Source organism: Centruroides sculpturatus, unplaced genomic scaffold, assembly GCF_000671375.1.
Source record: "Centruroides sculpturatus isolate CEXI.00-Female unplaced genomic scaffold, Cexi_2.0 scaffold325, whole genome shotgun sequence".
Taxonomy (NCBI): domain Eukaryota; kingdom Metazoa; phylum Arthropoda; class Arachnida; order Scorpiones; family Buthidae; genus Centruroides; species Centruroides sculpturatus.
The window spans coordinates 377,092-389,383 of NW_019384556.1; the positions used below are offsets into that span (position 1 = coordinate 377,092).

Consider the following 12,292-nt stretch of genomic DNA (forward strand, 5'->3'; position numbering starts at 1 on the left):
AAGTGCAGGAAAAGTATTAAGAATCATAATATTTGTTTGGCCCCATCTTTGACCAATAGTATTTCACAAAACATTTGTAAACATATTAATAATAATAGTAAAAATAATTTAGACCCTTTAAAAAAAGCTGGTGTGGTTTATAGAATTGAATGTGACTGTCATAATCCGTGTGTATATATAGGAGAAACCGGGCGTGTACTAGAAACTAGAGTTAAAGAACACGAAGCGGCCATTCGGCTTAAGTATAATAATTCTCCGTGGTTTAACCACATCAATAGTAATAATTGTAATATTAATAGAAACAATGTAAAAATTTTACATATTGAAAAAGATATTTATAAAAGAAAATTCAAAGAACATATAGAAATTAGAAAACAAAATAATAATAATTTAATAAATCAGTCGAAAGGGATGGAAATAAATTATAGCTGGTACAATCTAATAGATGGCGCTAGAATAAAATAAAAAATAAATGGTTATGTATTAAGACGTCATCACTTGATTACCGTTGTAAAGTGTTGGTGGTCTACTGTGTGACTTTGTAAAGTGTTGATGGTATGAAGTTAAAAATTTGTAGTGCTTTGGAATTATTTTTACAATTGTTTGTCAATGAATTTTTAATAATTAGTTGGTTTTGGTATGTTTATTATACACGTATGTGGAAAAAATTTTTTTAAACTTGTAAGTATAAGTATTGTTTAATATATTATTTGTATTAGCCTTATATTGTTTTATACAAAAAAAGATAATTGTAATTTTAGGATTCTTACAAATGTGTACAAAGTTTACCACCCCTACCCATGGAAATATCATTGTAATTACCACCAGCGGTTATTGTAAGTTTTTCTCCAAAATTTATAATTTTGGTGTAGATATACATCTATGTCGTGTTTTAGTTAAACATTTTACGTTCTTTGTTATTATTTTAGCACTGAAGAGGGACTGGAAAATATTAGACCAGCCCGAAATGCATTTGATGTAGTCTTTACAAAATAAATTTAATTTGCCAATAAGATTGCTGTGAGATTTGTCTACCAAGAATATTTTTGGATTACAGAGACTAAAATCGTCATATTAACTATTATACAGCAAACCATTTATATATATTTTGAAGAATTGAAAAGAAAATTGAAAAATGGATAACAGATTGGCAAAAGTTACGAAAACGGCAGAAATGTTGGAGCATGACATTAATTACTTAAAGTGTTTCCTAAGGGAAGAATGTACACCAAATACCATGAAATTAAAACAGTCGATACGTGAAACTATATACACGTATGTGGAAAAAAAAAATTTTTTTTAAACTAGATTCTTACAAATGTGTACAAAGTTTACCACCCCTACCCATGGAAATATCATTGTAATTACCACCAGCGGTTATTCACTGAAGAGGGACTGGAAAATATTAGACCAGCCCGAAATGCATTTGATGTAGTCTTTATAAAATAAATTTAATTTGCCAATAAGATTGCTGTGAGATTTGTCTACCAAGAATATTTTTGGATTACAGAGACTAAAATCGTCATATTACTTTTTAAAAATAATAGATACTGCGTTAGTATCATTTAAAAGTAGATTTGAATTATATGCAAATCACCAGAATATTTTTGGTTTTCTATATATGAATGAGATTGCGAATTTAGATGAATATTTATTGAAATGTTTGAAGAGATTAAGATGTTCCGATCGATAACGCAAGCCAATTATTCGGCTCAAGATGCAATGAAATGCATTATAAAAAACAATCATTCGGAAGCATACCCAAATTTATTAATTGCGTTACAAATACTGTAATGTTAACTACGCCAGTAACCGTAGCTTCAGCTGAACGTAGTTTCTCGAGGTTGAAACTAATAAAAAATTATCTTCGATAATCAATAAGCCAAGACTGATTTAAATCTCTGTCTATTCTTTCAATAGAAAGCGAAGTAGCAAACTCGATCAATTTTGATGACGTAATCAAAGATTTTGCGGCGAAAAAAGCATGAAAAATTATGTAATATTCATCTTACAAAAATATATGTAACATTCTTTGTACTTATAATTCCTTATTGTGAAATTTAACTATAGGATTTGAATGTATTCTGGCCCCGCAAAAGGTCACGCCGGCCCTGCCCTTCTGTATTTTTCAGTGTTATGGTTTTCAACAACTTAACTAATTTACCACCCATCTGCCCTATTGTAGGCCTGTAATTCGGATAGGCCTACAATAGGGCAGATGGATGATGAACAGGACCTGACATCCGAACGGACCACCCCAAAAAATTCCTGGGGTTTTTCGACAAATCGAATTTGATTCCGGGAGCAGTAGGATGCAATCTTAACCGCTCGGCCATCCGGCCGTCGCCCCGAGTTAGCTGTGTTTAAAAGGCAATTCGAAAGTGGATGCGTGTTATATACTGTACTGATTTTAAATTGTAATACAGTACCAGTTTTATTTCTGTCTAAAGTCACTAAGAGCATCATTTGTGAAAAATCATTTGTGCTCCAAGCGCATATTCTTACCATCGAAATATTTCCGAAACTACAAAATATAGTACTCGTATATTTGGATTTTCCTCGAGGCCGGAGGAAACTAATGGCTCGTAGTGGTTCGTATCTCTATAAATTATTATTAATATTTTTACTATCAAAATTTAAAGTCTAATAGTGTACTGCTATTTATTAATAAACATTTTACATTTTCATTTGTTCAAAAACATTTAAAAAAAAGAGAGAGAGAGAAAAGCTAAAGCTACGTTGGACCGCATACTAAACTTTTGACAACCCTGCGTATATTTAATCTTCACATCTCTTCCATTCATCATTGAAGTTCAATCTCTACGCTATAATTGATTTAATTAGACCATTCACATCAACTCGTACTGTAATTCATTGTCGTCAGTGCCGTAACTAGGCAGGTGCAACAGGTGCACCCACATAGGGTCCACTTGGAAGGGGACCCAAAATGCATATATTTGTTTTATTATTTTCCCAAACCTAATTAATTAAAAGGCCTAAATGCACAGTGCACAGGAATGGCTAGTTACGGCACTGATTGTCATTATGTATCTGCAATACTGCTACCAAACTTCTCTTCAATTAGAACTGATCTACTGAACATAGTCAATGTTACAAACTTTGTGACTAGTTCTTGAAAAGCAACATTTTTAAAAATAAATATTTGTATATTAATAAAGAATTCTTTGAACTCATTCATCTTGATCCAATAAATAAAAATTGGACCAAAGTACTATATTTGAAAGTTCGACTTATTTCTTCAGTATTTATGTTTGATCGTCACTGCTTCATATGTTTACTCAAAACATTTACTTTTCACATTTTAACAAATAATATAAATCTCGGAAAGGCTTATGTAAATTGAGTTGGATCAGAAGATTGGTTTATTTGTAACACATTGGCGATCATCCCAGAGGATGCCTCCCGGGAGGACATATAAGAAACTGGCCAATATTTAGGTGTTATTAACGTGAAGAAAATTTGAATTACGGGGCCCCATGTATCGGTAGAATGTTGACTTCAGACATTTCTCTTCGGGGAAATTTTTCAGGGGAATCCTCCGGTATCTTTGTTTACTTTTTAACGCAATCTTGGAGAGTTAAGTTCTGTGCCTCAGCACACCGGCAATCTAGGGTCCCGATATGGCACCAAATTTAAATTTCGACATTCTTACTACAATAATGAGTTTATAAAAGATTTGTTTGTGGGAGCCTCAGGCAATTGCCCTTTTTGCCCATAGGCATACAGGCACAAGTGACAATAGGTTGGCTGTGGTTTACTTAGTGTTTATACGCCCTTCGTGATGCACTTAAGATACCCGCGAGACAGGAATACAGACACTTACTCTGATTGCTTTATTCGGGGTCCTACTTGGGCCGGGCGATCTCCACACTTGTACATTAGTCAGGGCCGTCTGTCTTGCATGTCCCTCTCTCTCTGATGTTACCAGATCTTAACGTAACAGTAAGGGACGGGACCCGAGAAATTCGGGCAGTCCCCGAAAAATTCCTAGGATTTTTCGACTCTTCCGGATCAGTTTTCGGGTCCTTCAGAGCATTAGACCGACACATTAACTGCTCAGCCATCCAGTCGTCCTTAGCAATAGTATAGCGACATTGATAGCACAGCAGCGCGATTAGGAAATCTTGTGTCTTTGTGTGTTGCCTTTCATGGCAGGACTACAAACAGCCATTTTCCAGTAAGCTAATGCTCAGCCACATAGCTAGAGTTTCATAGAAATATCTTCATTACGTTGCTAAATTTCCATGGCCCACCCGGACTTTAGCCATCGAGCATTTATGAGACTAAATAGGATTCCGGCTTCGGCCATCTTCAAGTATGAGGGAACTGGAGCAGCAATTGCAACATTTTTTGGGAAACTCTGTCTCGGGATAGCTACATGTAATTGTCATATCGCTGTATATACTTAGGCAAGAGAAAGTCTTACAAAATACTAAGGGTTTAAAGGAATCGTTCTCTTGCGCCATTGTTACACAGAAAATTGTCCATTTGCTATGATATTGTAATTACTTATTACATCGTTATTATATTTACATTAATTTTCTAATAATACAAAAACCAAATAATCAAAATAAAGAATTTCAATGTCACAGTAAAATTAGAAAAATAAACTATTTTTAAAGATTATACATTTTGATAAAATTATACAATTTTTTGATAAAAATTTAGATTAATTAAACAAATCCGGTAGAAAAAACTTGGGAAGGTTTGGAAGAAGGAACGTTTCTTTCTGTAGAACTGTTGGTTTTGATATGACAACAATAGCACGTCAATATTATTTACCACAATCGGACACGTAGCAATTGTGGATTATATTATGCCTCCTTGAAAAATCTGCACAACCATTCTCAATGGTATACTGCGAATTTTCAAGGCCAAGCTCTAGTCGGTTGAAAAGAACCGGTATAGGTTGCAGCAAGAAGATAGAGAATAAAGATCGTACGTGACTCTGCCGAAGATGAATTGACAAAGAATTTATTGACATGAAAATCTCCCCGAACGTGTTCGTACAACAGTAACCAACGTTGCACCTCTTTGTATAGTTTCAATAAAAGAACACTTAACTATTATATGGAAATGAAACAAAATATTGAATTTACACTGTTAATAAATCTTAAACTGAATTCCACTTCTCTTATTGTACTTATTTTTTTTTCTTTTAAAAAAAGGAGGGTCGCGACTCATTTGACATCATTTTAAAGAGCGGTTTGAAAAATGTGACATGTTACAATTGGGAAAGAGTGGGTTAAAATTCACCAAAAATAGCGTGGCATCATTTATGGAGGATCCCTATATGAAAAATTTTAAAAATAAGTTAATGATTCTAAAAATAAAATCACTATAATATTATATGAATATATAAAAAATATACAATAAAAACTAAAAATAATATATAGTAANAATATGGTAACTGTTCTTGATCAGCTTCTGTCAAATGATCGGTCTGCTCATGTTTTAAATTTTAATTTGCGCTGTCAAAATGAAAAATCGATTTCATAAAATCATTAAAGAGCGTATATGAACAAGAACAACGTATAAATATCAAATAGTACGAAAAGTTTGTTCTGACCATTGCTTTCCAAAGATAGAAAAATCTGCGAAATTTTTTAGGTAAACTGAATTACCTACTATTTATATGCAGACAAATTACTTAAAGTTAGCTTGTACAAAAGTCTGATTTAAGCAATTGATGAATTTATTTTATTTGGACATCGATCATTTTTCAATGTTTTAAATAAAAATTTGTCTTATTTATATATATAGTAACTAATCTTTGAGTGATTTGAATAGAACATTCATATATATATATATATATAGTTTCCAACCATCAGCATTTGGTGTTGACTAGTATTTTGTATACTCTGTCAGTGAATAGGCTGCTTTCCCTCATAAAAACTTCATTTAATGAGTCTAACACTGGTATATATGCCAAAGATGATTTGTATTTTATTATGAACAACTGAAGCAAACCAGAACATTATTCACATATTCCTTCAATTGGGAAAGAACTAAGATTGATATATATATATTATATATGAGAATTTTAGCTCAAATGTGATAATTTTAAATGGCAGATGAGATAAATTGCGTCTTCAAGTCTAACAATATAAGTGCCATCAATTATGGCTGACTCATAAAAGTAACTCGTATGGCTGACTTGTCAGCCATACGAGTTACTTTTATGGTTATACCAAATTATTGAAAGGTGCTAAAGTTTCTCTGCTCAAAATAAGAAGCATCTGATTTGTCACTTAAGAATGTACGGGCTGTATGGTATGAATTTTCTCTAGAAAGAATGGTCTTTCTACTTTACAAAGATCAAAAATCTTTGTAAAATAGTAAGGCTGATGATGGTTTTACCACACAGCATTGCAGAGCCTCCCCTGCATTGCTATGTGATAAAAGGAAAAGCTATTCAGTGTGGTAAGAAAAAGACAGAGATAGGAATTATTGCCCTTATTAATTGCAGTGAAAGTCAATAAATTGATTGATAGCAACCGTATGAGTACATTGTACTGTACCAAAAGAAATTATTAACAAAGCAAAACATTGCACAAAGGCATATAATAGGAGGCACTCATCATGCAATATCAAGATTCATGATACATCAAGATGGAACACATTATAAATCTAGTATACCTAGATTTATAATGTGTGACTTATGATATGTCCCGTAAAATATTTGACCTTTCTTAAATTGTGATGTTAAAGAGTATAAAGCTATTGCCATACTCTTGACAGTGTTTATAGCAATAGCTTTATAAGATATCTTATGTAGAAATAACATTAAATTTTGATTATTACAAGTACTTAATATAAACATTGTGCAATATCAATGTTAATAAAGAATTTTTATGCAGTCAGCATTTTTCTACCAATGTATGTTACCAGCTATTCCCCATTTTAAAGGTTCATTATATTTGCTATTTCTGATTTATATATGCAAGTATGCTTATATAAATCAGAAATAGCAAATATAATATGTAAGCTTTCCAAAAATTGTCTGCTTTATGTAGTTTAGGCAAATTAGAAGTAAAATAACAGATAATTTTAAACTGTTTGCTTTTAATGAATGGTTTCAAATTAGGTACAAATGCAGTTCTGAATGAAGCAATTAGAACCTTATCAGAACTGTACACCATGTCCATAGGAGTAAAAATGTCAAAGGAACTGTAGACCATCCACTTGATTTCTGCCATTATGTATAAACAGTTCTAATTTACATACAACATTTGAGAATTAGATATTTTCAAAATTAGAATATTCATTGGGATTTCATATTATCAGTGTCTCACCTTAAAAACTATAATTTGTATAATTTTCAAATAAAACAGTTTAGGAATTCTATGTATCAAAAAAAGAATGACTAATATTCATTAGCAAACTTGGTTATTTTCTAACTTATTAACAATTCATTAACTAAATAAAACTTTTTTAGATACTGCTAAGTATTATAATATGTTAGTATTTGTTGTCTATTAAAAAAATTAACTATTAAACAAATTTTATAAAATCAATCAGTGATTGAGTTTATTTTAGTAAAATATGGTTATTCCAAATGCAAACAATGAACTTTTTGTTTGAAATTATTTTTTTTTAAATTATTTAACATTTAAAATCTTAATGTATTGTAATATAATTTTTAATCATCATTATAAATATTTTTATAGGTATTATTCACTTATATATCAACATTTAACATGGGCACCCAACAGTTTTGTCTAAAATGGAACAGTCATCAATCAAATATGGTAACTGTTCTTGATCAGCTTCTGTCAAATGAAGCTTTTGTGGATGTTACTTTAGCATGTGAAGGTTTCACTTTAAAGGCTCATAAAATCATTCTTTCTGCCTGTAGTCCATTTTTCCAAAATTTGTTTCTAGAAAATCCATGTAAACATCCCATTGTTATAATGAAAGATATGAAATTTACAGAGCTAAAAGCTGTAGTAGATTTTATCTATAAAGGAGAAGTGAGTGTTTCACACCATCAATTATCTGGATTGTTAAAAACAGCAGAAATTCTTAATGTTAAAGGATTGGCAGAAGTTGCAGATGAAAATAGAAATATTATAAATGGAAAGAAAACTCAAAAAGATGTTTCGACGTCACAGTTCATTAATTCAATACATTCTACTCCTGAGGAAAATGATCAGCATAACGTAACATTTTCTTCAATTAATAAAAAGAAAAGAAGTAAAATAAAAAGACGCTCTTCAGATGATTCTAATGTTATTAGTGAAAATGAACATTTATCTTCTAAAATGAGGCAAGAATGTTCTACTGAAACCACTGAAGAAATATTACCTGAAACAAATATTAATTCTCCAAAACCAATTTCAGTTTCTAATTCAACAGAAGATCAAGTTCCTTTGTGCCAATCTCATAATGACGAAACATGTGAAATGCAAACTTCTGTTTCATCTACTATTCCACAGCAGAATTCCTACATAAATATTAAAGAACCACATCTGGATTATGTACAGAATTATGTTGAATCTTCAAACCTTCTAGAGCAGATAATGGTAACTGAAAATGTAAGTTTTTATAATTAAAATTGTATTTAATGTTCTATTAATCTATTATGTAAGTTTCTTCAAAAATTTACAAAAATATATAAGTTAAGTGATATATTAAATATTAATTTATTTATAATTATTAAATTTATATGACATGGTGACTTAATTACCTACCTCTAGGCAAAATTACTCTATATTAATTATTAAATGTAACCATAATATAACTTAATACAATCCAGTAGTTTGATATATGAGATAATTTATAACAATTGTAAATATTACATTTATTGTGTTTATTAATACAGTAAATGTAATAGTGAGAAGTTTCCATGTTCATTCATCAGTTGTCTTGTTACAATATCACATGATCTTGGCCTAAGTGATGGCTGGTCCATGATTCCTGGTATTAATTTTCCTTGACATGCTTTTTTGAAGGTATGGGTCTGGATGGAAAGGATGACACTCAGGTTAACAAAAAAATAAAGTGTAGGCAGCATGATGAAAGATTGCACTTGATCAATACTACCTGAGCTATTTTAGGTGAAATAGGATGATAAGATGGGCTAGTTCTGTGGTAATTTTGCTACATGACAGTATTTATACTGTATGAGTTTTATCAGTTATAATCAATGTTGTGGAGTTGGATGTTTTATGGTGGAGTTGGTAAAATTTGTTCAATTCTGGCAACTCCAACCTTGAATTTTACTATTGGTAAAATGTAAAGTATGAAAAATACTTTTTAATTTATAATCTAATGAAATTTCTTAGAAAATGGACACTTTGATAAATGTAGATATCAAAAAGATATTTTTCTATGTAGGCATTTCACATGAAAATTTTATGCATATTTCATGTAATATGCACTATACTTTTTGAAATGAGCTTTTTATTAATTTATATATTTACATAGCTTAGAGAGCTGTACTTTTTATATGTTTGTAGAGCTTGGTATGTTTTGCTATTACCCAATCAAAAACCTCCTCTGTAGCTGAGTGGAACTATTGAACACTGGTAGTTGACCGTGGGTTTGTGCCTGGCAAATGAGCTACCCATGTGGAGTTTTCTGGTTTCCTTCACATTTGTAACATGAAAATAGGGGTCAGTTTCCCTTAAAAGTCTTCCTGGGAGACATCTCCCTCAGCAGATCATCTATGTGTTGCATTGCCAACTCATCATAACCAAATATAGTAGAGCGTCGATTTTCCGAAAGTCAATCATCCGAAAGAATTCCAGTCGGCAAATTTAAATTTTCGCCAGTGCTGTGGCGCTTCAATCTTTGGCTATGTCTTGGGCTACTCAAATATTTTACGTTTTTGATACTAAATTAACATCTGAAGTATAATTTTTTATTATTTTTATATTTTTCAATATATTTATTTTGTTTGTACAAAATAAAAAAAATAATTTTTAATGATACAATAGTCTTTGTTAGGCTTAACATCGACGAAAATTCAACGCAAAGCGACACGCAACAGATAAAAATTTTGACATCGGATACGTTAAACTATTTTTTCATACGTAAATCAGTTATCCGGACAACCCCAGTCCCCAATTGATTCGGAAAATCGACGCTCTACTGTAAAATCAAAACCAAGCCTAACCAAACATTATGAAATATCACTCAATACTTGACTGACTTTGCATTTGTAAAAAATGTCTTAACCTTTATATTTTATTATTATTTTTGAGTATCTCATAAGCTATATGAAAAAATTGAAACTAAGTTTCATATGAGCCACTCAAAAAGCAAATTATTTTTTCAATGTGTGACTGTATTGACTGATTGGTTTATGATACTAGCAATGCAACAAGAGGGAAATCTGCCCTTTGGAATAGGTGTCTTCCAGGAGGTCTTTTAAGAGAAACTGGTCCTTATTCGGGCATTATGGACATGAAGATAAAAACTCAGAAAAATCACAAAAATGTTTAGGAAACAAATCTGCTTAGCAACTGGTGTAGCTTAAGTGTAGAATGGAGAATAATATACCAGTGGATTCTATGTGGAAAATTTTTTGCAGCAGTCTGGAATGCTATGGTCACACTTGTTTCATTGTGTGAGAAAGCAAAGAATGTCTTTGAAATTGGTTCTTGAAAGCTTTACCATGTTACTAAAGGAAGAATGTGAGGTGTTGGAGACAATAATAAAAAGCTTATTGTATCACTTCAAAGTGCCAAATGTATCTTTTACCAAAGAGAAACTCCCAAAAAAACATTTGACTTTCATTTCCAGTGCTTAATTTTTACTTGGTGCAATATTTTTTAACATCTCAGATGTTTTTCTTTGTATACCAATTGTTTTTTGACTAATTTGCCTAATTAATGTTTTTTTCCAAAATTTATATTTTAAAATTCTTCTGTATACTTGAGTTTAGTCAATGATCTGTAGGAAATTAATTATTCTTGTAGTAGCCAGAGCAGGAGAATCTATTTCACAGACCAATTCTTATTAGATCAGGGGTTGACAACATGGTATCCATGGCACATTTCAGATGTGCCCTCTAGGACCATAATCACACAAGCACAAATATATATACAGTAAGATCCCATTTAACGCTGCCTCACTTAATGCTGATTCGATATAATGCTGTCTGCTCAAAGACTTAAAAAAGCTCAAAATTTACATTGATTTAAATTATTGCGGCATTTTATTGATTTGTAAGTAATACGATTATTTATGAACACAAACCAATCAGCAAAAAGTGGCAAAAAGGTGTACTTTCTTTAAATCTATGTTTGTTTGGTGCAATTTTGGAAAAAAATATATAACATCATGGATGCCATAGGCAATATTGGCTTCGCTTGGCAAGAATTAACTGATAAATGCACGAATGAAAAGTGGAAGAAATTATGGCTGAAGGTATCCAAGAATTCTCAACAAGAATAAGGAAAGGAAAAAGCGACAAATGAAACTTTGCAACTTTATTGCAAAAAAAAAAAGAAGAAGAAGAATTTCAGAAAAGTCGGGATCTTCATCACAAAAAATGAACTAATTAATATATTATTATTAGTGTTGTAACGAATAGTATATTCGGCCTCAGGCCGAATACCGAATATTCAACCAGGAGCATGGCCGAATAGCCGAATATTCAGCCAAACTATTCGGCTCAATTATCGCACGTACGGAAATTGGCGCGCAAACTGCATTATGGAAAGGACCCCGCTGTCTATTGGCCTGCTGTCACTACGCTTTGCCAATCGCGTTAATTCTTGACAGTTGAAGCGGACAGATATGAACATCATGGCAGTGTGTGATAAGTGATGATGTCAAATATGGATAACAATGAAATGTCATACACGGAGAAAGAACAGAGAAGGACCGCGAAGCAAAAATGTGAAAATAAATATGAAATTGAGTCGATAACATAATCGAACGAGTCGAAGTAGCTTAATGGCGCGAAATTCGCGGCTGTCAATGCCAAACAATTGTTGTCATAGACTTCAGAAAGCTAAATGCTTGTAATGAAAGTCACTTAGCGGGCACGGGCGAAAGCCTGGGGCCGTTCGTGCTATCAAGCTGTCTCGAATCTGTGAAATCATAACTGTGACTTATATCGACGTCCTATCTGTCTCTTTTCTCCGTTATCACCAGGCTGAGTCACGTAATTGTAAAATGGGAACTCTACGACGGAAAAGTGACGAATCGAAAGTATTGTGAGCGCGTATTATGATGTATGCATAGGCATACATGGATTAGAGCGATAGAGGTAAGAGAAAGGGAAGAGCAAAGACGAGCGCTTAAAAAGAAGGATAGG

At 32.1% G+C, this 12,292-nt stretch overlaps 1 protein-coding gene across 1 annotated transcript in view; it reads left to right on the forward strand.

The window, feature by feature from the left end:
* LOC111623884 (B-cell lymphoma 6 protein homolog) overlaps positions 1 to 12,292 on the forward strand; it is a 94,250-nt gene that overhangs the window by 58,153 nt on the left and 23,805 nt on the right. Inside the window, exon 7 of the mRNA XM_023366612.1 lies at positions 7,692 to 8,558. Within this exon, the coding sequence (XP_023222380.1) occupies positions 7,692 to 8,558 (867 nt within the window). The remainder of the gene's footprint in view (positions 1 to 7,691; positions 8,559 to 12,292) is intronic.